The sequence below is a fragment of the Dermacentor andersoni genome, chromosome 1 (assembly GCF_023375885.2).
Source record: "Dermacentor andersoni chromosome 1, qqDerAnde1_hic_scaffold, whole genome shotgun sequence".
Lineage (NCBI taxonomy): Eukaryota > Metazoa > Arthropoda > Arachnida > Ixodida > Ixodidae > Dermacentor > Dermacentor andersoni.
In genome coordinates, this window is record NC_092814.1 from 379,010,592 (window position 1) to 379,034,968 (window position 24,377).

At 45.3% G+C, this 24,377-nt stretch overlaps 1 protein-coding gene across 1 annotated transcript; it reads right to left on the minus strand.

Annotated features, from left to right (window-relative positions):
- Positions 1–1,256: 1,256 nt before the first annotated feature.
- On the minus strand, positions 1,257–22,916 carry LOC126518511 (uncharacterized). The gene is made up of 8 exons (XM_050168296.3): positions 22,655–22,916; positions 20,159–20,217; positions 19,263–19,404; positions 13,781–13,951; positions 11,749–13,260; positions 4,196–4,412; positions 3,195–3,287; positions 1,257–1,261 (listed from the first exon to the last, which is right to left on the minus strand). The coding sequence occupies exons 1-8, from the start codon at positions 22,790–22,792 to the stop codon at positions 1,257–1,259; spliced, it is 2,337 nt and encodes a 778-aa protein (XP_050024253.3). The 5' UTR covers positions 22,793–22,916.
- Positions 22,917–24,377: the final 1,461 nt, after the last annotated feature.

Below are 24,377 nucleotides of genomic sequence, written 5' to 3' on the forward strand. Positions count from 1 at the left end.
TGTTTCTGTCTGAGCACTGCGCCACCAGGTGGCGGCACCATGCAGCCCGCTCAAGTGTACGCCTCCGCCCCAGCGCCTACGTTTTACTGAAATACCCGACAAGCTAAACATCTCTATTAGAGAGGTAAACGCAGGCGGACGGCGGCCTGCTTGGTGCAACCACGTGGTGGCGCAAAGCTCAAACAGACAAAAACAGCTAATATTGCAGTAACCAAGTCTATTCTACTTCTACTGGCGTAATCGTGTTGCTGCCAAAAGTTTACACCCGCAGCAAAGTAAAATACGCTTGGTTACTGCAATATTACCTGTTTTTGTCTGTTTGAGCTTTGTGCCACCATGTGGTTGCACCATGCAGGCCGCCGTCCGCCTGCGTTCTCCCGAATATCAGACATGCTAAACCTCTCTATTAAGGGCTTTTAATAAAGATAGTTTTATGTTCTTTACTTCACATACTTGATTTCATATTTTAAAGAATGATAACGCTCAGCGCCATAACAATCAGACGTTGATGGCGCTGCAAGCGCATGCGACCTTACTGCGGCTTGCGTTTGGGGCCGCTAACCTATAACATGTTTCTGCTTGCGTACGCAAACGCACCCAAGCGCTATGGGCCCCAACGCCTTACGTCCCCTAAACTAAAACTCTCTATTAATTAGACCGCACCACAGGGTCTAGACGACACTACAGAAGCGGTCGATTGTCAAACCCACATGAAAATGAGGTGGGAATTTCCAGCTGGAAAATCATTTTCCAGCCTGTTTTCCAGCTGGAAACAGCTCCGAAAACTGGAAATTTTCCATATCTAGCCGGAAATGTCATTTCTCAGCTGGAAGTTTTCCATTTCCAGTTGGGAAGTTGCTATCTCCAGCTGGATGTTTTCCAGTTTCAACTGGGAAGTCTTATTTCCAGCTGGAAATTTTCCAGTTTCAGCTGGGAAGTTTTATGTCCAGCTGGAAATTTTCCAGTTTCAGTTGGGAAGTCATATGTCCAGCTAGAAATTTTCCAGTTCCAGTTGGGATGAGTTATGTCGAGGTGAAAGTTCTGCAGTTCCAGTGGACAAAAGTAATTTCAGCTGTATAAAGGCTGTTCAACATAACTGCCTTGAATGTGCTGCTGTAGTTAAATATTTAAAAGCAGATCATTCCAAAAAAAAGCAGAATGCATGCCAAACACGTAAGGTTTCACATGCATTTTGCTCTAAAAGGCACGTAATGGAAAGCAAGTGTAAAGCATATGTTGGCCATATGGAAAAACAATCAACCTGCAGACATATGAAAGAGAAATTACCAAGTGATCAATAGGGAGAATTAAATTAGGTTCTACATTCAAGCGTATTGCTCAGCCCCTAATGTTATTCTGGACAGATAACATATGTCTGCATAACATTATGACCATGCGTGCCAGATCATGTGGTGTTATCACTACTAAAATGAGAATATACAAGTGTAATTTCATAACAATGTTTTATTGAATTGAATTTGCACTTTTTTTTCTCCTTCTTGCATGCAAGGTAAAAGGCTGAAGGCTACATTGCCTTACAAATGCCTCTACTACTGTTACAGCATGACATACAAGCCAATGAGGACAATTATGAAAAATAGCGTAGTATACAGAAGTTTTAATTATTGAACAACTTACATATAGCAAAATACGTTCTGAGAAATCGTGGCATCTTACAAACAGACGCACAAATGTATATTATATATATATATATATATATATACATCGTCATCATCATCATCAGCCTAGTTACGCCCACTGCAGGGCAAAGGCCTCTCCCATACTTCTCCAACTACCCCGGTCATGTACTAATTGTGGCCATGTTGTCCCTGCAAACGTCTTAATGTCATCCGCCCACTTAACTTTCTGCCGCCCCCTACTACGCTTCCATTCCCTTGGAATCCAGTCCGTAACCCTTAATGATCATCGGTTATCTTCCCTCCTCATTACATGTCCGGCCCATGCCCATTTATTTTTCTTGATTTCACCTAAGATGTCATTTACCCGCGTCTGTTCCCTCACCCAATCTGCTCTTTTCTTATCCCTTAACGTTACACCTATAATTCTTCTTTCCATGGCTCGTTGCGTCGTCCTCAATTTCAGCAGAACTCTTTTCGTAAGCCTCCAGGTTTCTGCCCCGTAGGTGAGTACTGGTAAGACACAGCTGTTATACACTTTCCTCTTGAGGGATAGTGGCAACCTGCTGTTCATGATTTGAGAATGCCTGCCAAACGCACCCCAGCCCATTATTATTCTTCTGGTTATTTCAGTCTCATGATCCGGATCCGTGGTCACTACCTGCCCTAAGTAGATGTATTCCCTTACCACTTCCAGTGCCTCGCTGCCTATCGTAAACTGCTGTTCTCTTCAGAGACTGTTAAACATTACTTTAGTTTTCCGTAGATTAATTTTCAGACCCACCCTTCTGTTTTGCCTCTCCAGGTCAGCGAGCATGCATTGCAATTGGTCTCCTGAGTTACTAAGCAAGGCAATATCATCAGCGAATCGCAAGTTGCTAAGGTATTCTCCATCAACTTTTATCCCCAATTCTTCCCACTCCAGGTCTCTGAATACCTCCTGTAAACATGCTGTGAATAGCATTGGAGATATCGTATGTCCCTGTCTGACGCCTTTCTTTATTGGGATTTTGTTGCTTTCTTTGTGGAGGATTACGGTGGCTGTGGAACCACTATAGATAGCTTCCAGTATCTTTACATATGGCTCATCTACACCCTGATTCACATCCAGTACTGACCATGTGCCAGCACCTAGTTCAACAAAATTAAGAACAGTGTTTTTAACCCACAGTTAACCTAACTGCTTCATAAAAGTAAATATGCCAATTTTTAGTGATTAGTGATTTTACTGTGCACAAGAAGTTATTATACAAGAGACGAAGCTATAAATATAATGACAAGCAAGTGGCACTGGTGTATCATGATAGTAATCTGATTATATGCTAATACATGAGATTCATAAAACCATGATTCTTCTGGCTACTGCCAGTTCACATTCCACTGGATTCTGGGTGCTGTTGTACACCTGCTAGCGTGTGAAACTTATTGAGCTTCACATACTGCACTGCTGGGTTAAAGTTGAGTTGAACTTCAGATAAATAATGAATCTGCCGATCACACATGTGAATGCTATAATAACGAGGAAGACAAAATATACACTTCTTGTATGAAACTTACCATCTACATTGTTGCCTGGATGGTAGCACCAGCTGCAGCCGAAGTAGCCGTTAAACTGCATCATGTGCTGCATTGCTGCTCTTGCGGGTGAATCTGCACAGCAGAAGATGCAGAACACGTGCAAAACGAACAATTATATAGACAAGCATATACATATATATATAGACAAGACATATATGGTAACTGCACATCAAGGACTCTTACTTTACAGCATATCTGTGTGCCGTTGAATGTCCAAGTTATGCCACTTGTGTTGAGCTTCTGCAGCTGAATGACAAAGGCTTCCAGCAGCAGCGTCATGTTCGGATGTTCATTTCCATACCACAGTAGCGGCATCATTACGTTCTTCCAACGCAGTAATGGTGGCAGTTCATTAAGGGTTCTTTGAACTGGCCATGTGCTGTATTTCGATGAATTGAAAACGGGGCTGCCATCACAATTTACGGTCACTGTCAAGTCGTGTGAAGCCATGCCAACTTTCTCCCGCGTCACTCGGTACTGCGAGCCGTCTGTTATGTCACTCATTCAAATGCTTCCAGAACTATTATGCAGGCTATCCATCACTGCAGTACCAGCTGTTTTGCTAGAAAGCACGAACTCCAGTTGCTTTTCGATAGGCAGGCTCACAAAAAAACTGCCCCAACGGACGAGGTCACGTCCAAGATATTTTGAATGGCACAATTGGCACTCAGCTTGAAATTTTCGTCGTTCTTCTAAACTGCCCTTCGTTTCTCCAAGCGACAGCTTGCAATGTGGGCAGTAAAAGTGAAACACGATATCTGGGATATCGACACCACAGAGCTTCTTAAATAAATATTTGCTCTCAGGGAACGCCTTTTTGCCTAAAAGGTTGTTGAACAATTTTTGAATGGCCTCGATTACCGTGCAGGAGAGACCGTACTTGACAGCGACGTCCAAGAGCATCATGTAGGCATCGCCCCAGGTCAGTGTCCCGCCATCATTGAACGGTTCAGCTAAATCTGCGTAAAATGTGTCATTACTTTCCGAGGACACATTCTCAAATGCATAGCTGTCCTGAGGCGGTGTACTTGGTGATGTGGCACCATCGTCCATTCGGAATGACGCAGATTCATGCAAATCTTCGTCGCAGTCATCACTAAAACTAAAGATTTCCGGTGATGTGCCACCATCGTCCATTTCTTCGTCGCAGTCATCACTAAAAAATTCTGGAGATGACAGTTCGCGCTCCTCGCCATGCTGATCGTGCCGAGGGCGCAACGAACTCTCCGGTGAAGGTGCGGGTTGAGGAATGCGATCTTTCGCCCGTGTATGAAGAGGTGACATGGGTTGCGAAGCATTGCACGATCAATTGTGAAGGCGCCATTTCGTTGTCTTCGGTATGGAATCACTTGATCCGGGATCCAAATATGTCTTTCGTCTCTTTGGTGGACCCATCGTATACACAATCTGTGCCGAAACGTGCGAGACTGAGAACACTGCAAAAATATCTCCACTCGCAATGCTAGCGTGATATTACTAATAGCCCTTAAACAACCGCACTACCGCACCAACCGCACTGCTTCGTTGAATAGATACAGGATACAGTACGGTCATGGTGGCTAGAGCGTACTACAAGTGTTACATCAAGCTGCTACAAGCAGCGGCAGTGTGGTTGTACTATTTTAACACTACCTGTAAATGTCTACAGAAATCCAAGCACAATTATTTTTCCTTAATAAAAGAAAAGCACAAAAAAATGTGTCCTTTGTTGTTCGTGCGTATTTTTCCGAATACCTGCGGATTACATTTTGAAGTGCCCGTTGTTAGCAACCATGAAACCAATGACGTTTTTGGCTTCACCACTTCCGTTTCCTTCCTTTATGTTGGGTTTTTATTTTATGTTGCAGTGGCGGCGTGGTGAAACCCTAACATAGCGTTTTGGAGTTCTTGGCTTTTCTTTGCGTTGCTGCGGCAGAAGTTCCTATATAGTATGTTCGCGTGCGTGCGTTTCGTAGAGGAAATTGGCAACAACCAATTGTATATCATCCCGGTTAAATTTATGATAAGCTTTAACCCCAAAGATGAGTCAAATTTTGACAACCGGACAACCTACAATGCGTATTGGCGTGATCCATCTGACAAAGAAAACAGCGGTGAATACGTTGTGCAAATCTTGAAACTTGCAGGTGAGTGGTTTGTGTTCATTTGATTAAACGCGTTGTGACTTTTTTTTTACGCGCATTCTATTTCTACTAATTGTGTACGACTGTTGGCACGTGCTTTGACAGTGCAATCGAAGCAGTGCTGTAGGCATAGAACACTGTAGGCCCTTAGAAAAACTGCTCCAGGAGGGCACATAATGCCTAAGGAAGGCACTTGAAATGGTCTACATCAATGTGTGTTGAGAAAATGATTGTTCTTCCGGCATTCGTCCTGTACTTATTTCGTTAGCTAGCGTTCTTGGAAAGTAATAGATCGTCACACTGAACCTTTTTTTGTGTTCTCAAACACCTAACATTTTCTGCGCTTATTACGTTACTGCGATGATATTTATGCTTACTGCGATGATATTTATGCAGTCGAATAGCGATGTCCTGGGCAGAGAATCGCGTGTCGGGATTACCTAGGCGAAGAGCCTAACTAACGACGGCAAATTGAACTACAACGCCGAGGGAATTACAGCCGATGATATAGAGGCGCATAGGAAAACGCGACCTGCAATGTATGGGCATGAGATATTTGCATCAAGGTTCTAAGTAATACCGGTGTCACATTGCCACTTTCGATCAGTATCGAGCTGCACCGGTATCGAAATTATCGACCGCGATATTGCTGCATCATTGTTCGATGTGGTCAATAATATAAAGCTTAGCTGTTTAAAATGCTCCATATAGCTGCATTAAATGCCGTTGTAGCTTACTGATTATATATGCATTGCACTGCTGAGCTCGAGCTCGCTAGTTCAATCGCGGCCGCATTTCATTGTGGGCGAAGTTCAAAAACGCTTGTGTAATTAGGTTTGGGAGCGCACTGAAGAGCCCCAGGTTGTCATAACTAAGTTGGAATTTCCCACTAATCCTTGCCCTATAATCATATTCTGTTTTTTTCACGTAAAAACAGAATTATTTTGTGAAATTTGACCGACGGACAAGGTAGTATATATGTCATCTCTATTTTCATTAGGTTGGTATGATTTGTCTAGCACTGTGCATGACAGATAAGTATGCCTTCATTTCAATTGCATTTCAGCATCAAAAAAGGAGATGCAGCGGCAACTTGAGCTGAAGCGGCCTCAAATACCTAAGCTCAATCCGTTTGATGTTGATTCGGAAGGGGAGGAGGAGCAGGCAACAAGAAAAACAGCAAGACAGGTTACAAAAGCAATATTTTCACGTTCCCTTTTTCAGCAAAAATATAAGTCAATACGAAACTTGATTGTCACAGTATATATGCATGTCTTGTTGCAGGAATCGCAAAAGCAAAAACAAACGAAGGCTGCCGCTAGGAAGCAACAGTACACAAGTATTCTTTCGCGGTACACGCAGCACATTGCTGAGAACGTTGCAGACGCAAATAAGGCAGAACGTGCAAAGGTAGTGCAGGAACGTTTCCTGGGGTGCTAGCCATATGCCCTTATGTATTACATGCAGTGTTATGAAATTTTCTAGCTTCCTACTTCAGGCAGTGGTGCTGCATTGGAGAAAAGCACCATAGTGCAGAAAAAGTCCAAGCCTTCGGCAGCTCCTGCCGGAAAGGTGCTAATTGGTTTTTACCTTTCCTGTGGGCCCTTTCTATTTTTAGCCTGGTACATTTGGAATCATGTGCAGTAATATGCTGCAATAATGCACATATGTAGTTGTCGGTTTACAAGTGCTTCTTTAGGACTATTTTCTGCTTCACTTCTTATATTTGACTATGTGCATAGTCATGGGGTTACGTTATGGTGCATCTGTTAGAGGCCTGATTGTGCAACAGTCATATTTATTCTTATTGTGCAGAAAATGGCCAAACTTGCAGCCAGAGTCAAGCTCTGACTCTGATGAAGCATTATTTTCAGCAAGTCAGCTGAGAAGTGCCATGAAGGAAATCAGGTACTGGAAAATGCTATTTAAACAAGAGCAGAAAAACAATGCTGCTCTCAAAGAACAAGTCGGGTTCCTCCAAACTAAAGTCGTGAGCCAGCTGACATGTTGCGAGTTAAGAAATTTGCATTTTGCTTTTATTTCTGACTTTCATAGCTGCTATATGTAATGGATTCAAGTATTGTATTGTTAAATAAGAAACACCTTTGTGTTCACAGTTCAGGAAACCCTGGATACTATCAGGAAGGAAGCACGTAAGCATGTGATGCATTATTTAATACTTAATTGCACAAGAACATGTAGAAATAACGTGTTTAGACACACAAACATGTACTGTATATCAATGTTCCTGTGGTATTTTCAGGAGCAGAAAGCGGTATGCAGATGCCTCCACTTCAAGGGCCTCCTCAGTGTGATGCGCAAGACACATGTATGTGTAACACTGTTGTGCCAAAAAACTGTGGTTGCTTTGTGGCTTGCTTGCAGAAGCAGACTTCATTCAGCACAGCTTCATAACACTGCAAAGCAACTGCATGCGCAAGTTTTCCATGGCTGCTGAGAAGTGTTTCACTATTACCACAGAGCAGCAAGCCATAACATCAAGGCCACCCTTTTGATACATTGTGATGTCTCTACTAATCAAGCAGGCACTAGGCACCGTGAAATGCTATAAAAAGGCATAATTCTGCATTCTATTCAAGGGCAGTTAATTTCTTGTAATGTTTTGCTTTGCTGTACGCAACAATAGGTTGACATTTGTGTGATGTTGGAAGCTTTCTTGTTGATTGCAAGCCTGTGTTGAGTTCTGTACAGAGAATTTATCGTGACCACCTATTTGTCTTTCGTTGCCTAAATCTGCTATTCCTATGCTTAGCCTTATTGAGTATGGTTCAAAATTATATGCAGGCATTACAACTGGGGAGCCCGGTTGCCCAGAGGAGCTCGGGGTGCCATCTGGTGAAACTCCCGAGCATGTTGCAGGTAAATGTGTACTCCGGTTGTGCTTTAACAAAGTTTACTATTATGCTGAGGCGCTTGCCTCCTACCCTTTTCAGGTTAGATTTTTTGTTATAACACATTTTTAAAAAAATATTTATTAGCAGGTCCTGAAAACTCATCACAGGAGTGCACATTACCATCATATACTGCTACTCCTGATGGACGTGTAAGTAGTCCTCAAACAGCATGCTGAAAACTTCATTTGCTTAAGGCTCTTAACCTTTTTTTTTGGCATGTGATTTGTTTTAGTTCCACCTCTGCAACAACATTTTTATTATGACCGCACAAGCTGCAAAGCTTTTTAGCAATAAAAAAACCTTCAATTCTTGTGCGGGAAGCCGTACAAGTGATTTGGGGGATTGAAACCCTAGCACAGCGCTCAATAAGTGGTAGACTGGGACCAACAAGACACGGTGAAAGGGAGCCATGCAAACAGCTAACACTTGAAAAGTTGGATGCGGTGTTTGGTGAGCTTCTGGGGGGGGGGGGGGGGGTAGGCTTACGTGCTTGAACTGTTCTTACTAACTTTTTTTTTTCCTTTTAGCATTCCTGTCCCACTGGGGAAAGAAAAAGAATGTCGACACCTCGGTGGCATCATTCAGGACGTTAAAAAAAAGCTGCGCATTTGAAGTTTGTATGTGCTAGCACAAGGCTGCATGACAGTTGAAATAAAGTATTTTCAGTTTTACAATCTTGCTTTCATTTACTGTGCACCTGAGCTGATGAGAAATTTCAGTGAAGGTACTCCAATAATCACAGATGAGCCAGCTGTAAGCTCTGCATTTTTGTTGAAGTATTGAGAAATCTATGTACTTCTGTACGATGAGTTAGATATATCGTCCTAAGATAACAGTGCCTTATTTATTCAGCCAGAAATATTGCTAACAATAGCCTAGGCCTTATTCCGATTCATTTACATTCAGCTAGAACTCTTGAATGTTGCATGTCCGGCTGCGATACCTACCATTTCCAGCTGGAACTGGTAGACATCCCGGCTGGAAATAAAAGATTCCAACTGGAAAGCTTTCCATTTCTGGCTGGAAATAATAGATTCTAACTGGAAATTCTTCCATTTCCAGCTGGAAATAAAAAATTCCAACTGGAAAATTTTCCATTTTCAGCTGGAAATAAAAAATTCCATCTGGAAAATTTTCCATTTCCAGCTGTAAATAAATGATTCCAACTGGAAAATTTTTCCTTTCCGGCTGGAATTTGACTGGTAATGTAGCCTTTCTAGCTGGACATTTTCCAGCTGGGAGGAATTTCCGGTTTCATAATCCAGCTGGGAATGGGAACATTTTCACCTGGGAAATCTACTCTTCTGTGCCCGCCGCGTTAGCTTCATGGCTGTGGCATTGCTAGATGTCGTGGATGTAATCGCAATCGCAGCAGCAGTGTTTTCGATTGGGTGAAATAGAGAACGCACGTGCACTTTTGACACATGAAAGAACGCCACGGTGTGAAAATTCATCCGGAGTCCGCCACTACGGCGCGCCTTATAATCCGATCGAGTGTGGTTTTGGCCCTTACAGGCCCATAAGCCAATTCATGTGTAATACTTCTGCCACAATGCGATGTGCCACGTGAGGCAATGACAACGCTCAACCCTCTCAGAGATAAGATATGGCCCACAACAACGCCTCAACCAAACACCTCTCCATGTGGGTTCTGTGTACCACGCAGACAAACAGCAGTGGTGCACGCAAAGTAACGTTTAAAATCAACTCCAAACTCTCGTATTAACCTAAACGTTGATGAAATTAAGCTTTAGCCGTCAACATCACCACTAATTATTGTCAATAAAAGCATCCAACACAGAAAGCTTCGCTTACATCAATTCCCACAGTGCGTGGGATCTGCATATTTTTTTTAAGCATGAGGTAATCGGCAAGAGAGCTCCAGCCACGGTCAGGAAAGCGCGGCAGGTTACACAAAGACAACTTCGTTTTAACGAAGGATAATATCGCGTCAGCGTCGATGAAAAAACAAAAGAAACACATAACGCGGCAATATGTTTCGTGTTTCCTAAATTCGTGTGCCATGTTACACACAGGTGTTAGAATTCAGCAACGCCATGAATGACGGGCAGTTTATTTCACGACAAGTCTTGTGGAAGTATGTGCCTATATAAGGTGTCCCGGCTAACGTTAGGTAGCCTCACCCGCCGTGGTGGCTTAGCGGCTATGGTGTTGCGCTGCTAAGCACGAGGTCGCAGGACGGAATCCCGGCCGCGGCGGCCGCATTACGATGGAGGCAAAAGCGCCTATGCACTGGGGGTACGTTGAAGATCCGCTGGTGATCACAAACTCAACTCCCCCACAACAGCGTGCCTCATAATCAAATCTTGATTATAGCGCGTAAAAACCCAGAATTGAATAAATTAGCCAGCTTCTTAGAATATACGCGGACGCAACCAATAGCATTCTGTCGGCAGCGAGGCACCACACCGGGACGTTTCTTTATAATGGATCTATCGGTTATTAGCCGAAATAGTGACGGCCTTCTTTTACTGAAGCAGGGGCGCGAATTTTGATACAAAAGGGATTGTGTTGGGAAACACCCACTTTATTTTCAGCGTCTTATGCCTCACGTAAACTTTTTGTGCGTTATAAAAAAAACGCCAGAAGTATGAAAATAGCTGCATGATTAAGCCCGCACGCGACACCTGCGGTCCGAGGTGTGATTCGGAATAACTCTGCTCAATGCCTTTGTCCTCCTGAATGCCGCTGCCAATTGCATTGGATTCGTGGGAAAAAGGAAGCTGGCAGTGTGACCAACCCCAAAATACCCATGCCTCGCCACTTCCACGTGGCCGCCGAGCCAGGCATCGGCAGAGTTATTTCATCCGAGTAACGCCTGGGAGCGCTGCTGTCGCCGCTCGTGGACGCGTAATCATGCGGCTTTTTTCAGATTTCTTGCGTTTCTTTAATAGCGTGGACTACAATTACGCGGGACATAACACTGATAACTGAATGCGCAGTTGTGAAACAATGCCACTTTTCTATAGAAATTGACCGCTCAATTCACGAATTGAAAAGCATGGTAAATAATTGCAAGTAATTATTCATTGTTCCATTAAGAAAATAAACCCCCCCTGGTGCAGCACCTTACTACTGATCGAATACCATTGGTCGTATCCTGGTATGTTCTGCATATTATTAGGAGCTTGGCTAACGTTACCTGGAACAGCCTGCAGAAGGGAGCACTTCGAAAGTTAGAGTTAATTTTGGTAGAATCATGGGGCCATGAAGATAAAATGGTCCATAAATAAGCTTTGTATTAGCAGACGGAGAGGTTATGGACACGTTAGTAGCAAAGATTGTGGAGTAGTCTGCGTAAGCAAGCTTCAATATGCAATTGGGGAGACAAAAATAGTATTAAATGCATATTTGATGCCTACTGATCCGAGAAAATAAAAGCATAAGGGCCTCGAAGATTACGGGTTTGTTTTATTAGCTTGATTGCTTATTCAACAACATTCACACACTACCTGTACCAATCATTGGCTCTACCATGTACTCCGACTTCGTTCGTTCTTCCTTGTCTTCCGATTTGCTTGGTTCTACCTTGTCTTCCGATTTGCTTGGTTCTACCTTGTCTTCCGATTTGCTTGGTTCTACCTTGTCTTCCGATTTGCTTGGTTCTACCTTGTCTGCCGATTTGCTTGGTTCATCGTCTGCCGATTTGCTTGGTTCATCGTCTGCCGATTTGCTTGGTTCATCGTCTGCCGATTTGCTTGGTTCATCGTCTGCCGATTTGCTTGGTTCATCGTCTGCCGATTTGCTTGGTTCTTCATTGTCTGCCGATTTGCTTGGTTCTTCATTGTCTGCCGATTTGCTTGGTTCTTCATTGTCTGCCGATTTGCTTGGTTCTTCATTGTCTGCCGATTTGCTTGGTTCTTCATTGTCTGCCGATTTGCTTGGTTCTTCATTGTCTGCCGATTTGCTTGGTTCTTCATTGTCTGCCGATTTGCTTGGTTCTTCATTGTCTGCCGACTTACTTGGTTCTTCATTGTCTGCCGACTTACTTGGTTCTTCATTGTCTGCCGACTTACTTGGTTCTTCATTGTCTGCCGACTTACTTGGTTCTTCATTGTCTGCCGACTTACTTGGTTCTTCATTGTCTGCCGACTTACTTGGTTCTTCATTGTCTGCCGACTTACTTGGTTCTTCATTGTCTGCCGACTTACTTGGTTCTTCATTGTCTGCCGACTTACTTGGTTCTTCATTGTCTGCCGACTTACTTGGTTCTTCATTGTCTGCCGACTTACTTGGTTCTTCATTGTCTGCCGACTTACTTGGTTCTTCATTGTCTGCCGACTTACTTGGTTCTTCATTGTCTGCCGACTTACTTGGTTCTTCATTGTCTGCCGACTTACTTGGTTCTTCATTGTCTGCCGACTTACTTGGTTCTTCATTGTCTGCCGACTTACTTGGTTCTTCATTGTCTGCCGACTTACTTGGTTCTTCATTGTCTGCCGACTTACTTGGTTCTTCATTGTCTGCCGACTTACTTGGTTCTTCATTGTCTGCCGACTTACTTGGTTCTTCATTGTCTGCCGACTTACTTGGTTCTTCATTGTCTGCCGACTTACTTGGTTCTTCATTGTCTGCCGACTTACTTGGTTCTTCGTTGTCTGCCGATTTACTTGGTTCTTCGTTGTCTGCCGATTTACTTGGTTCTTCGTTGTCTGCCGATTTACTTGGTTCTTCGTTGTCTGCCGATTTACTTGGTTCTTCGTTGTCTGCCGATTTACTTGGTTCTTCGTTGTCTGCCGATTTACTTGGTTCTTCTGGCGTCATTTTTTCTTCCTGCTCTTCCTGCGTCACTTGTTCTTTCGATGTCATTGGCTGTTCACCTGCCGATTCTTCAGAGATCGGAGGAGTTTGAACGAGCTGTGGCCAGCGCAGGTGAGTGAAATCTACCGAGTCTCCAAATACTTCAGAGAAATACGGAAGCACCTCCGCGACGCGACCGTAGTAATCTACCATGGTGGGGAACTTTGCTATATCGACGAAACCGTTCTGGAAAAGAGTAAGAAAATTGTCAATGAGGGCAGGTAAGGAAACTTCACGCGTACCGCCCCTTATAGCAGCGGAATAGTTCGTCGCGCGTGGAATCGCAGTTTCTACAGCAAACAATCCCAAGCCAGAACATGGCTTCATGGCGCGGACGTTTTCCCCTTAAGAGTCCAAACCTCTAAACGGTATTAACCAATGGAGTAAAGAGTAAGAACTTTCCGCGTTAGTTAAAGTTGCGCACCTGTACTACTAGCGAACGCAAACAAGTATTCTAGTGATATGGGAACGGAAGGTAGAAATCGTGCGAAGGAAAGCTGGGAAAATTCGCATTGGAACAGCCTTTGGAAGTTTCTCAGCTATAGAGAGCAACGCTCCGTTTTGACTGCTGCATAGGAGAGCGCCATGTGAAGGCACATACACCGAAAGAACACCGACAAGCCGAATGGGCCGCAGGGCAAGAAACAATGCTGAACCTACATCAGCGTAAATGACAATACAGAACGAAGAGGCAAGTTGGGCTTACTGCGAAAGCCACATTGAGGTTGGCGATGATGCACAGATCGGCGAGCGTAAGGTTGTCACCGGTTGCGAACGGTCCTTCGCCGACGAGCTGCTCTAGCCCTTTAATGACTGTCTTCTCGAACGCGGCTATTTCCATTGTGGTGGGCTCGCTGGTGTCGCAAGAGATGCGGCGCTGCAGAAAGACATGAAACACCACGGATAAACGAAACAGATTATGTAAAGGAACGTTGCTAGACTGGTACCCGAGAGCGCAGGGAACGTGCAACGATCATTGTCATCAGCGTATCTGAAGATGTTGCAACTTCAAGCATATTGAAGACGCGGGCCATATGAAGGGTTAAGTTCAGACTGACGGCTCAAGTACATTACCTGCCCAAGTTTCGTTATTCTACAAGAATACTGCTTAGTGAATACTGCTTCAGCTACTTCGTGGTATTCACAAGTACAGTCGTATAATTTATTTTATTTATCAATAATGTAGGCCTCGTGAGGCCTATACAGGACAGAGCACAAGAATCAATACATCAAAAGGTAAGGGTCAAATAAGGGACTCCTCGCCAAAAAGAATAGAAAACTTTGTACATCGGGCTATGACTGGAAACAGTGAGAGGCAATCAATTGTACACCAACTCGAACTTATGCAAGCACAAATCAAGAGTTCGACGAAAACTCGTCTGGGCAGGATTTCTCATAGTCAAGAGTAAAACGGACGCCGACCACAAACACAAAGAAAAGGAACCAAGGCGTTTCGGCTCATATACGAGGTCTTGCTCACAAATAAATTTTCATAGTGAACAAAGCCTCCGTATCGGAGCCGAAATGTCTTGGTTTCTTTTCGTTTAATGTTTTTGGTCGGCGCCCCTTGTGCACGTGACTATATTCAAGTACACTACAAATCAAGATTAAAAAGGGAACTTCAAGTTACGTTGCAGCATTGATGCAACACTGGGAAAAATTACTGCGACATCGTAAATGTCGTCTTGAGTGCAGACATGGAAAAAATAAAAAAATAAGGCCATAAAGCATAGTTACATCATAGCAATAACATTCGCTCAGTCAGAGGGACAAAAATACGCATGCGTAACAATGAACAGATGGTGCGAGGTGCTATGGTCACCTGCAACATGCACAAAACGCTTGTGATCACAGGTTTACTCGAACTGAAAATAAGCTACTAAACATGACAAACGCATCGACCGATCCGACGCTCACTGAATAACTTGGCATGGTATTCGACGCTTCGACGAATGCTTGAATGTGCTACGACATGAAAAAAAAGTACGAATACATTTTCTGCGATTAGTCTTAATTAGTCTTATATGAGTGACGATCCGTAAAATTGAAGTATCCGTCCTTATTTACTTTGAAGCCATGATACGGAAGGAATTAAAAGAAACGGCGGGGCCTTTTAGTTGATTCTTGACAGGCTCCCGTGTTTCTAATTGTAATCTCAAAATGTGATGGAACTAATGCTTTCACCTGAAAGCCTCGTAAGAAACCGACAGTAAAAGCAAATCTGCTATGGTATTCTGAAAGTATTCTTTTAGAATATTCCGTAGACTGCGCGTTCCAGCCGAAGAGCGCGCACAACTTATTAGGCTAACGTTAGAATATGTTGAGGCGACTCTCAACGAATCGAAGAACTGTTCTTGGAATAGAAGCATACCACTCGATCCACCTTCACTTTAGAAGCTTTCCTTGAAGACCTTTCCGGATTTTCCTGATCATGGCCGCTGCAGCTCTGACCAAAGTTCGACATATTGGCAGCACTAAAAAAAATTCGCACACAACAGGAAGACAGGACGGGCGCACAATTTGGTTGGACTAACACGCTGGCTGCAGTGATAAAAACAGTGTAAAGCGCAGTGACCAAAAGAAAATTGGAAAGCGCCGCCTTCAAAATTACACACAAGAGGAGAAATGAAAAAAGAGCAACAAAACGAATGCGGAAACACTAAATTACAGGGTGTTAACACGTAGTTCATAAGCAGATTCACTTCATTATTGAACAGAATTAGTGACCAGAGGCTAACGCACGTGTTGCCATTTATCTTCATTGTTTTGTTTTCTAATTTACATTTATTCTGCACTCGTGTGTAACAAATTTCTGTGAAGTGATGCCTCGTCCTGTCTTTGACTCAGTTATGGTTCAAGTTTGGCCTAAAGCAAACCTTTCTGTGTGTCACTGATTCGTCTATAAGCGCCGAAAACTAACTGCAGGAAAGCCAACTTACACACCTGCGTAGAACGCTACAGCTCACATTCACAGTACCGCGCCAGCGCCTACTGGCGAAGCGCACGCCAAGCGACGAGCTCAGCAAGAGTAGCGCATGCGCACGGCGTTCACTGGAAGTGCAAGTTGCGTCTGCTAGGCATGATATAAGCCCTGCCGCGATTACCTGACCTTTCCTGCTTATCGGAGACCGCAAGTGCGCGTGAGCACGGGCAAGTTTTAGGATCTGGAAAAAAAAATCGAAGCCCCTGTCCTAAAGATGGTTGAACGACATGCTGCCCAGACAAACTGTATATATCTGCATTGCATTACGAGCGTCACGCAATGCATTCCCAGCCGTCACCATGGGTATAGGCCGCGGGTGCAGCGCACAGCTGAAGACGTTGCCGTACGCGAACGTGTGTGTGTGTGTGTGTGTGTGTGTGTGTGTGTGTAGTGATTATTAGGTGAAGGGAAGAGAGAAGTGCAGTGCCGTAACTGTCTCTCAAAGGAGGACACCTCAACAGCACTGCACAGGGTAGGGGAAGTGGGGAGAAAAAGATTAGAGAGAGAATGAAAGAGCGAAAAAAAAAAAAAAGACAAGAGGGTTGAAAAAGAAGCAATGCGGGGCTTATAGCCGCGCTCTCAGTTGTGTTTCGACAAAAAAGTCGAGAAGGGCAGCAAACGCTCTCTTGGCGATGGAGGCGTGGGCTGCGGGAAATAGGAGTTCTGTCTCCGTGGTGCAGGGTAGACCCACACGACGATAGGATGTACAGAGCGCGGTGCGCTCAGCGTCGAACGATGGGCATCGCAGCAGGAGATGTGCGAGAGTCTCATCCTCGCCGCATTCCGCACATGCGGGGCTGCCAGTTCCGCGCAGTCTGTACGATCGGGCGGCCGTGCTGTAGCAGCCGACGCGGAGAAGGAGAAGAAAGGAGCGGTCCCAGCGGGAGAGGCCGGCGCGGGGGAGGAGGCGAGGGGGTGTCCCCGCCGCAACACGTGAATCAGGGTGATGCGCGCGGAGGGTGCGCGTGATAGTCGTCCTGGCCACGTCGAGGCGGGAGACAGAGGTGGCGAGGGAAAAGCGAGCCGCGAGAGCTTGCTTCGCGAGGGCGTCAGCTGCTTCATTTCCGGGCAGGCCAATGTGCGCGGGGACCCACGCGAACGTAAGCGCGATCGCGCCGATAAGGCCGATCCCGTGTATCGGCAACAGCATGCAGAAGCCATGTGAGATACGCTTGGGCAGTCGAGATGCCTACTGCTCTTGTGATCGTCAGCGTGTACATTAGGCCGAACACGTCTCGTTGTGACGCGGAAATGTTCCTGGCAGAAACAATGAAGTCTTTAAAGCCATATAGCATGCCGATCCTCGTGTGCGGCGACTTTAACATCGATGTGGTTAAAGAGCACGGCAAATGGATCGAGATTCATGCTAGACGCTACTCGTTGAAACTGAAGACGCTACAGAGACACACAATGCAACACCGTTCCTGCATTGATCTCAAGTTTGCAAGCATGCTGGGTCACGTTACGATGGCAAAGCCTCTGACCGTCTACCACAGCGATCAGAAGGCAATACTGTGCAAGTGTAGAGTCGTCCGTGAAAGTGCGAGTGTGTGCGTGTGATCAACGGCTACATGATCTAAAATAAAGACTTTGGTTCAGCTTGAAAGGGGCTTTGATTTTTCCCCACACTGTGCAGTCATGACATGAGGGCGGATAGTATTCAACCGTAATGTTCTTTCCTACCACCATTATCTGTGCACATACCTCTATTCACCATTCTACCCTCGACAAGTGTCGAACTACACCTTCGTAACATCACGGAATCGACATCTCGCAGTAAGCATTTGTGCCAACTGCCGTCTGCATAGCTTGAGAGCGGTGCAATGCATAAGTAAAAATTGCGCAAGATTACACGTTGAATGAAATTTACGACAGCAATAGGGATGTGCATTCGCATTTACCTTTGTACTATTTTGAGTGCTTCACGAATGCTTCGCCACAGGCCTATCTGTCTATAGGCCGACAGGCCTACATGCCTGATATGAAGACAATGAAACCGTTGTAGGTGAGCGAGCGCTTTTCAATATTGCGGGGATATTTACAGCGCAAAAAGGTCCGGTACAAAAGACGTCTGGGCCACATCCGACGGCCAGTGGCAGCGTCCGAAGTGCGAATTCCTTTCTAGGCTTAGCCGCCAAAGTACGATGTACAGGAAAGTCACCACCCAAACACTCCCTCCAGATGGTTAACCAGCGAAGCTGAAACGTGTGGCCCCGGTGTTTATCACTGGGTTAATCCCCACGGTTCATTAAAAGACGGCTTGCTAGGTTGCCGGATCGTCGGCACGCAGATGCTGCTTGCGCTCGGCTGCAGCATCGTCACGGCGTAGACGAGCTCGTTCCTGGTTCTGCTCGCGGCGCTGCTGATCGAAAGTTGCTTGCTCCAAAGAAGTATGACGCGAGGCCTGCCCATTTCGGGGCCGGAGAGGAACTGCTGCCCGCGCGCTCGGCTGCGACGGAGGTCAAAGACGTCACTAATGACGCAGCTAATCACGGGCCTCACTTATCTTTTTCGCGCATGCGCATTGGGTTGCGCCGGAAGAGTTTTCGGTGTGCAGGCGACAGACTTACGGAAGAATTAGCTAGCCATATACAACTTCGCTGTAAGAAAGGGTGGGAGTATTGAGAGTATTTACATGACACCGCGTATTTTGTAATCCTATTCATGCATTTTACCTTTGCTACTAGAGATAACAGCATATAGGTTAACACCCAGCTTTTCACTGCGCAGCCGTAGTTCAATCTGGTGATCTGGATGATGTCAGGGCAAAGCTCCCATAGCAAAAAGTAGTGCCCTGAAAACGCAGAATTAGCTAAACTCCGAGACAGATATTCACATAGTCGTATAAGGCAGTTAAACTAGGAAGCCAATGCGCATTCTCGAGTAACTCGTATTCATGATGGCAATTCCAGAACACATTACGGGCATGTCGTGCGATGGGCCTTTCCACCTAGAAGAGAGGCACAGTGCCATCGCAAACATTGGGAAAATTAAGGAAAGAATTCTAATCCCAGGTGCTGTAGAAACATAACGTTGCAGGGGCGTAAGAGCCTTGACACAAGTGCGATCCGCGCGAGCGGGTAATTCAAATGGCCACACACACGAATGAACAAAAGCGTACATTTCGGCAATAACTGGGGTGTCCGACATTTTTTTCGGTAGTGAACGGGAAGAGTGCACGAGAATATTTTGAAAGCATGCTTACGAAAAATTCCACAAAATGAGGTCGAATGGTGCTGGCGATGGTGACCATGATATGGTCGATACGGTTGCGCTGCCTCGGGCTCAGTGGGTACAGTTGAGACTGAGGAGCATACTTGCTGAGCAGGTAGTAGGCGATAGCAGCGCTGTGAAGAAAGTTGACATGACGCACAGGTATCGGCCACACAGGAATCGCGAGAGAGCGCATCAATGAGTATTGAATGCCGAACACGCGGCACCAGCAGGCGCGTACAATGTACAGTAGTAAACAAGAGAATGCTTGACTTTCATTGCTAGGTGTGAAAAGAAGGTGCATTAGGCAGTGCAGTAAAAGAAAACTTAAAGTGAAATCGCACACACTTGCAGGTGTTCTCGCGCCCGTGCGATATATTTGTGTACATTTTCAAATGCTATGACAAAGTAACTATTGAGATCACAGGTGCGCACTGTCTGGTGAAGACAGTAAGAATCGAAAAACACTGGGCGCATCTTATGGACTGTTTTTGGAGGCCATTTTATTTCAATCTGCTAATTTGAATCGCGAATCTGCACGAACACGCCAACATTGCAGCCATTTTACAATAAAGCAAAGTTTGAAATTGCACTTTGTAGTAGTCCAGCTATATGGTACGAATTAGGCCTAACGGCGTGAAAGATTGCCTGAATAAAAATCTGATCAATAGCGTTTAGAAATTTAACATAAATGCAACAAATTGTCAAGGGCAAGGTTTTTTTTTTTTTTTTTGTCGTTCTAATGGCATGCCGACAGGACTTGCTCGCGATGTGGCGGTCCCTTCCGTGCGGCAAGTATGGGGAAAATCCGGAGGAAATTTAGGTGTTGGCAAACTATACGAGATGGTCCAATCGACCTGTATCAACGCTTGCCCAAGTGTCCTGTACCTCTCGTGAACCACGAACCGACCATCCTCCAGAGTAGGCACCTTGCGGAAGGGATTAAGCTGCAAGAAAAACAAAGGGTCAATGCCATCGCCATAGACTGGGGGAGTAAATAAATATAGTATAGAGCACACGACGAAGCACTCGGAAACATCTAGCTGAACATGAACTTGTGTCGCTCCATCACCGCAGATATATTCGAGAGAAAGCCGTCTATCGCACATGCCGCATACCGAAAAGAAGCGCACACCAAATATTTTCTAAGTACTTGTCTGCATCTGAAACTACATGACGTGGTTCCACTGCTGAGTCATCGCTCCATATCAATGCCACCTGGATTCGCGTTTACGAGAAATTGCGCACTCACGTTTTAAAAGGCTGCCGGGTGAAATGTTCCCCGCGCTTAGTGCGCTCATGAGAGCCACGCAGTGTGTGCTCGCGTTCTAAACCGCGCTTCGCTGCGTGTCGAGGACGTCACTGCTGCGCTCGACGAGTGTTCCGAGCCTTTGCCTTCTGTGCACGTGGAAAAAATTCGGCCACTACCTCGGTTTTTACTTTCACAGAGACCGGTCCATCGCAAAAGATAGCAGGCAACCCACGCAAGCAAGGCGCAAAGGAAGGTCTTCTTTAAAAGTGGTGTGAGCACAACGGCACAGTGAGCCAGCAAAGCACTACATCTGAAGGCATGACGGAAGGAGCAATTTTCGACAGGATGATACCGCACCCCCCCCCTCCACCACCTTAAACAAAATAAAAAATCGTGGAGAGCCAAGAGGAACTCCCATAGAAAAGAAAACGCCAACTTGCGCGAGATTAAGCAACACAATCGTCGAAACTTCGTAATTAGCGCACGCTCACTATTAGGCGCTTCGTGAAACGCACGTAACGGTTTCAAACGCTTCTATAAGTGATTCTCTGCATTGGAGTAATAATCAAGGTAGCTTAAATTTGCCCGCACAAAAGTCACAGCATGCTCCTGATCCCCTCGCAAAATAAGTGCCATTGCTATATTTAGTTGTGCCTTGATAATGCAGAACTTCACATCTTTTGTGTAACGCCACTAATTTTAGTAATAACGTACATTTAGTGATGATAAATACAATATGAAATCTGGCTTGCCGATTTAGTTCCAGAAGAAACGAAATACTTGTCCGGAAACTTGTATTCGTACGAACTGCAGCGTCTTCGTGGAAGGCAAGATTAGATCTAGATACATTCTAGTCAGGCAGCTGGCTTTTACACCAGAAAAAAGTGATAAATATTGGTACTAAAGACAATGGAAAGCTGGACGTATGCAAGTGCTAAGAGATGCGCAAAACAGGCAAACCACTAGCATTCGCTGGAATTAAGGTTTAGGCGAAAATGCTTAAATTTATCGTAATCGCACAGAGCCTTGAAGCTGGACGTACAATCAGCCGGATTTTCCAGTTAACGTGAGCGTTGATCCCGCGGCACGTTCGGCGATTCGGCTAAACTACGCGCAAGCGCACAAAGCGCTGGACTGGGAACGCATCTGGTATGCTTGTACTTTGTGAAACGCATCCGCCTTGCGTTGTCCGTGAAGCCCCATCGTTTACACGGAATCCTGTTGCTATAACGCGCGTGCTAACTGCATGGTAGATGCAAATGTAGATAAACACGAGAATAGAATATAACGTGCATTGCAGATGACATCTGTCATGCATGGGCTGTGTTGCGCGAGTGTCTTTGAACAGGACCACGCAGATTGCTGGTTAGGACTCTGGCGTCCCTAAAAAACAGCGAAGCAAAACATGTTTGCTCGGGATTGCGCGGTACGCATCTGCGCGGACCATCACTATTGTCACGGGGTCACTGCCATTAGATGTCTTATGGCAGTGCCTTTCGAATGCGCTGGCATGATGCGCGGTCGATGTTACCTCGCTAAGAAAAATTCGGGAGTCCGGTATTGTATCCACTGGACTAAGTAGTAGTAAGGGTGATGTAGAGATTATGCGCATCACGATGAAAGGGATGACAGCGAGCGACGTGCGACATCAATCACCCTAAAATAAATTATGCATGCGATACTCGTAAAGCAAGGGCGTGCTTTCATGAATACAGCATAGTCTGTGGAACCCTGGCCCGACTTGACCAGTTCTACGTTAAGGACTAACGAAGTTTAAACGAAGCATCGAATCTGTTTTGCACTGATGGAGTTGCACAACGAAGTGCAAGAACGCCCGTATACCGTGCATGGGATGTACGTTAAAGAACCCCGGGTGGTGAAAGTTAACCGGGAGTCAACCGCTCCGGCGTGCGCCCTAATCAGATCGTCAATTTCGCACGTAATATGCCGCAATTAAATTTTTAAATTCAAGTACAGGTCACAAGGAAATCAAGTGCAGGAAGCGAGGCTGCAAGCAAATCGCTGAGCACAGCACGCGTCATCACACCAAACGCGAAAAATTAATAAAATAAAGAAACAAAGCAGACGCGCGTTGAATACAACTGTCAACAGTACCGAAAGAGGCCACAAACCTTCACGTATTCGTCGTTGAGGTGCTCTTCCGAGAAATCCAGATGCCTGACACATAGGTCGATGTTAATATGTTTCGCCACTGAACGGACAAAGCCGAAGGACGGGCTCGTGGGAACGCTGTACAGCCTGGGAGACATTGCAGATGAAGGAGAAAGCACAGCACGCCTTCGCCCACTACGTCCACAAAACTAAGTGTGAAGAGAAGACATCGCTCTTTGAGGGGGCGTTTACAGCGGAGCCGCGTGGCGCGCGCCCCCCAGTGTCGCCGAATGATTGGCTTAGGTATCTCAGAGCACGATCCTGTGCTATAGGCTGTGACGTGCTGCATATGTCATTCAAGTTGTGGCCATGACGGCAGCAAGAAGGTGTGATAAACACGGGACAGTGTAGATTGTGCTCTTTTGAAATAGAATGACGTGATAACGGTTTAGCGAGCGAGTCGGGGAATTAGTGTTTTGAAACAGCATCTGTGCGCTTTAAAAGAAAGGTCTGATTGCTTCAACTTATATACTGCAATCGTGTCTGCAGTAATGAGTGTTTGAAAGCCGTTGCCGCTGAACCAAGGAGATTCATTCACGATGCATTCTTACTCTAAATAGACTGTGACGTCATTAGTTTGCTATCGTTAGTGAAAATACGCATGAAGCGTGCTCAGAAGTGTCGGTTCAATAAAACGAAGCCTTGGAAAAAAAGTTGACAGTCACTTTGGCAAACGGTAAAGAGTATGAAAGCGAAAGCCTACACGCTCACGGGGCGTTCATTAAGTTACTTTGATATTCTCATTCGAATGCGTTATTACTTCCTATCACTTGTTTTCTATTGTTTCTTTTTCTTCTCTTTTTTGGTCGTCTAGACATCGCCACTGGCTGTGTGTGGCTAATGGAAAGGTAGAACGGTCGTGGCAAGTTTATCAAGACCATTATGACACATTTGCAGGTTCACTGAATGATTTTTTTTCCCTTTTAATTGACGAGGGTAGCAACAGGGCTTGTGTATGTGGTGCCTTCTACTTTCTTGTAGCTGAGACAAAATGTGAGTCACGGTAAGGCAAATTAGGCAAACACACTGCGCTAACTTTCAACATCTTTATTTCCACTTCTCGCAGGCGTACTTATACCCCTAAAACGCCATAAGACACGTGTACATTGCTCTGCATAGAACAAAACCGGGAGAACCATATGCAGACGCCTTTGTGGCCACCCTGATTATTAATATGAAGCTTTCTTTGCCTCTTCCGGTATGAGGTCACCTTTTCATAGGGGAAAGGGGACGTGAGGTGGCAAGAAAATGCGACTACTACATACGCGACAGCGGTTGTGGGGAAACGGGATAAACTTAAGTTCAACGCACGGTACGGTACGTTTCTGCTATTTCTGAAAGATAAAGACATTTGTCAAGCGGTCAACTTACGCAGCGCGTGCAGAAGCGGAGACGCATTAAAGCGCATCGCAGGGTCTCGGCGCACTACGGAAGCGGTCATATGTAGAATCAACACTTTTGTGCTCGCCGCGGTAGCTTTGCGGTGTGACAGTTGGAAGCCACGGGTTTGATCTCGACCGCGGCAGCCGGATTTCGACGGGGGCGACATAAAACACGTTCATGCACTTATATATTGGGACACGTTAAAAAACACTGTGGTGTCAAAATTAATCAGGAGTCCGCCACTACGGCGTGCCTCATAATCCGATTGTGATTTTGACACGCACAGCCCCATAATTCAAT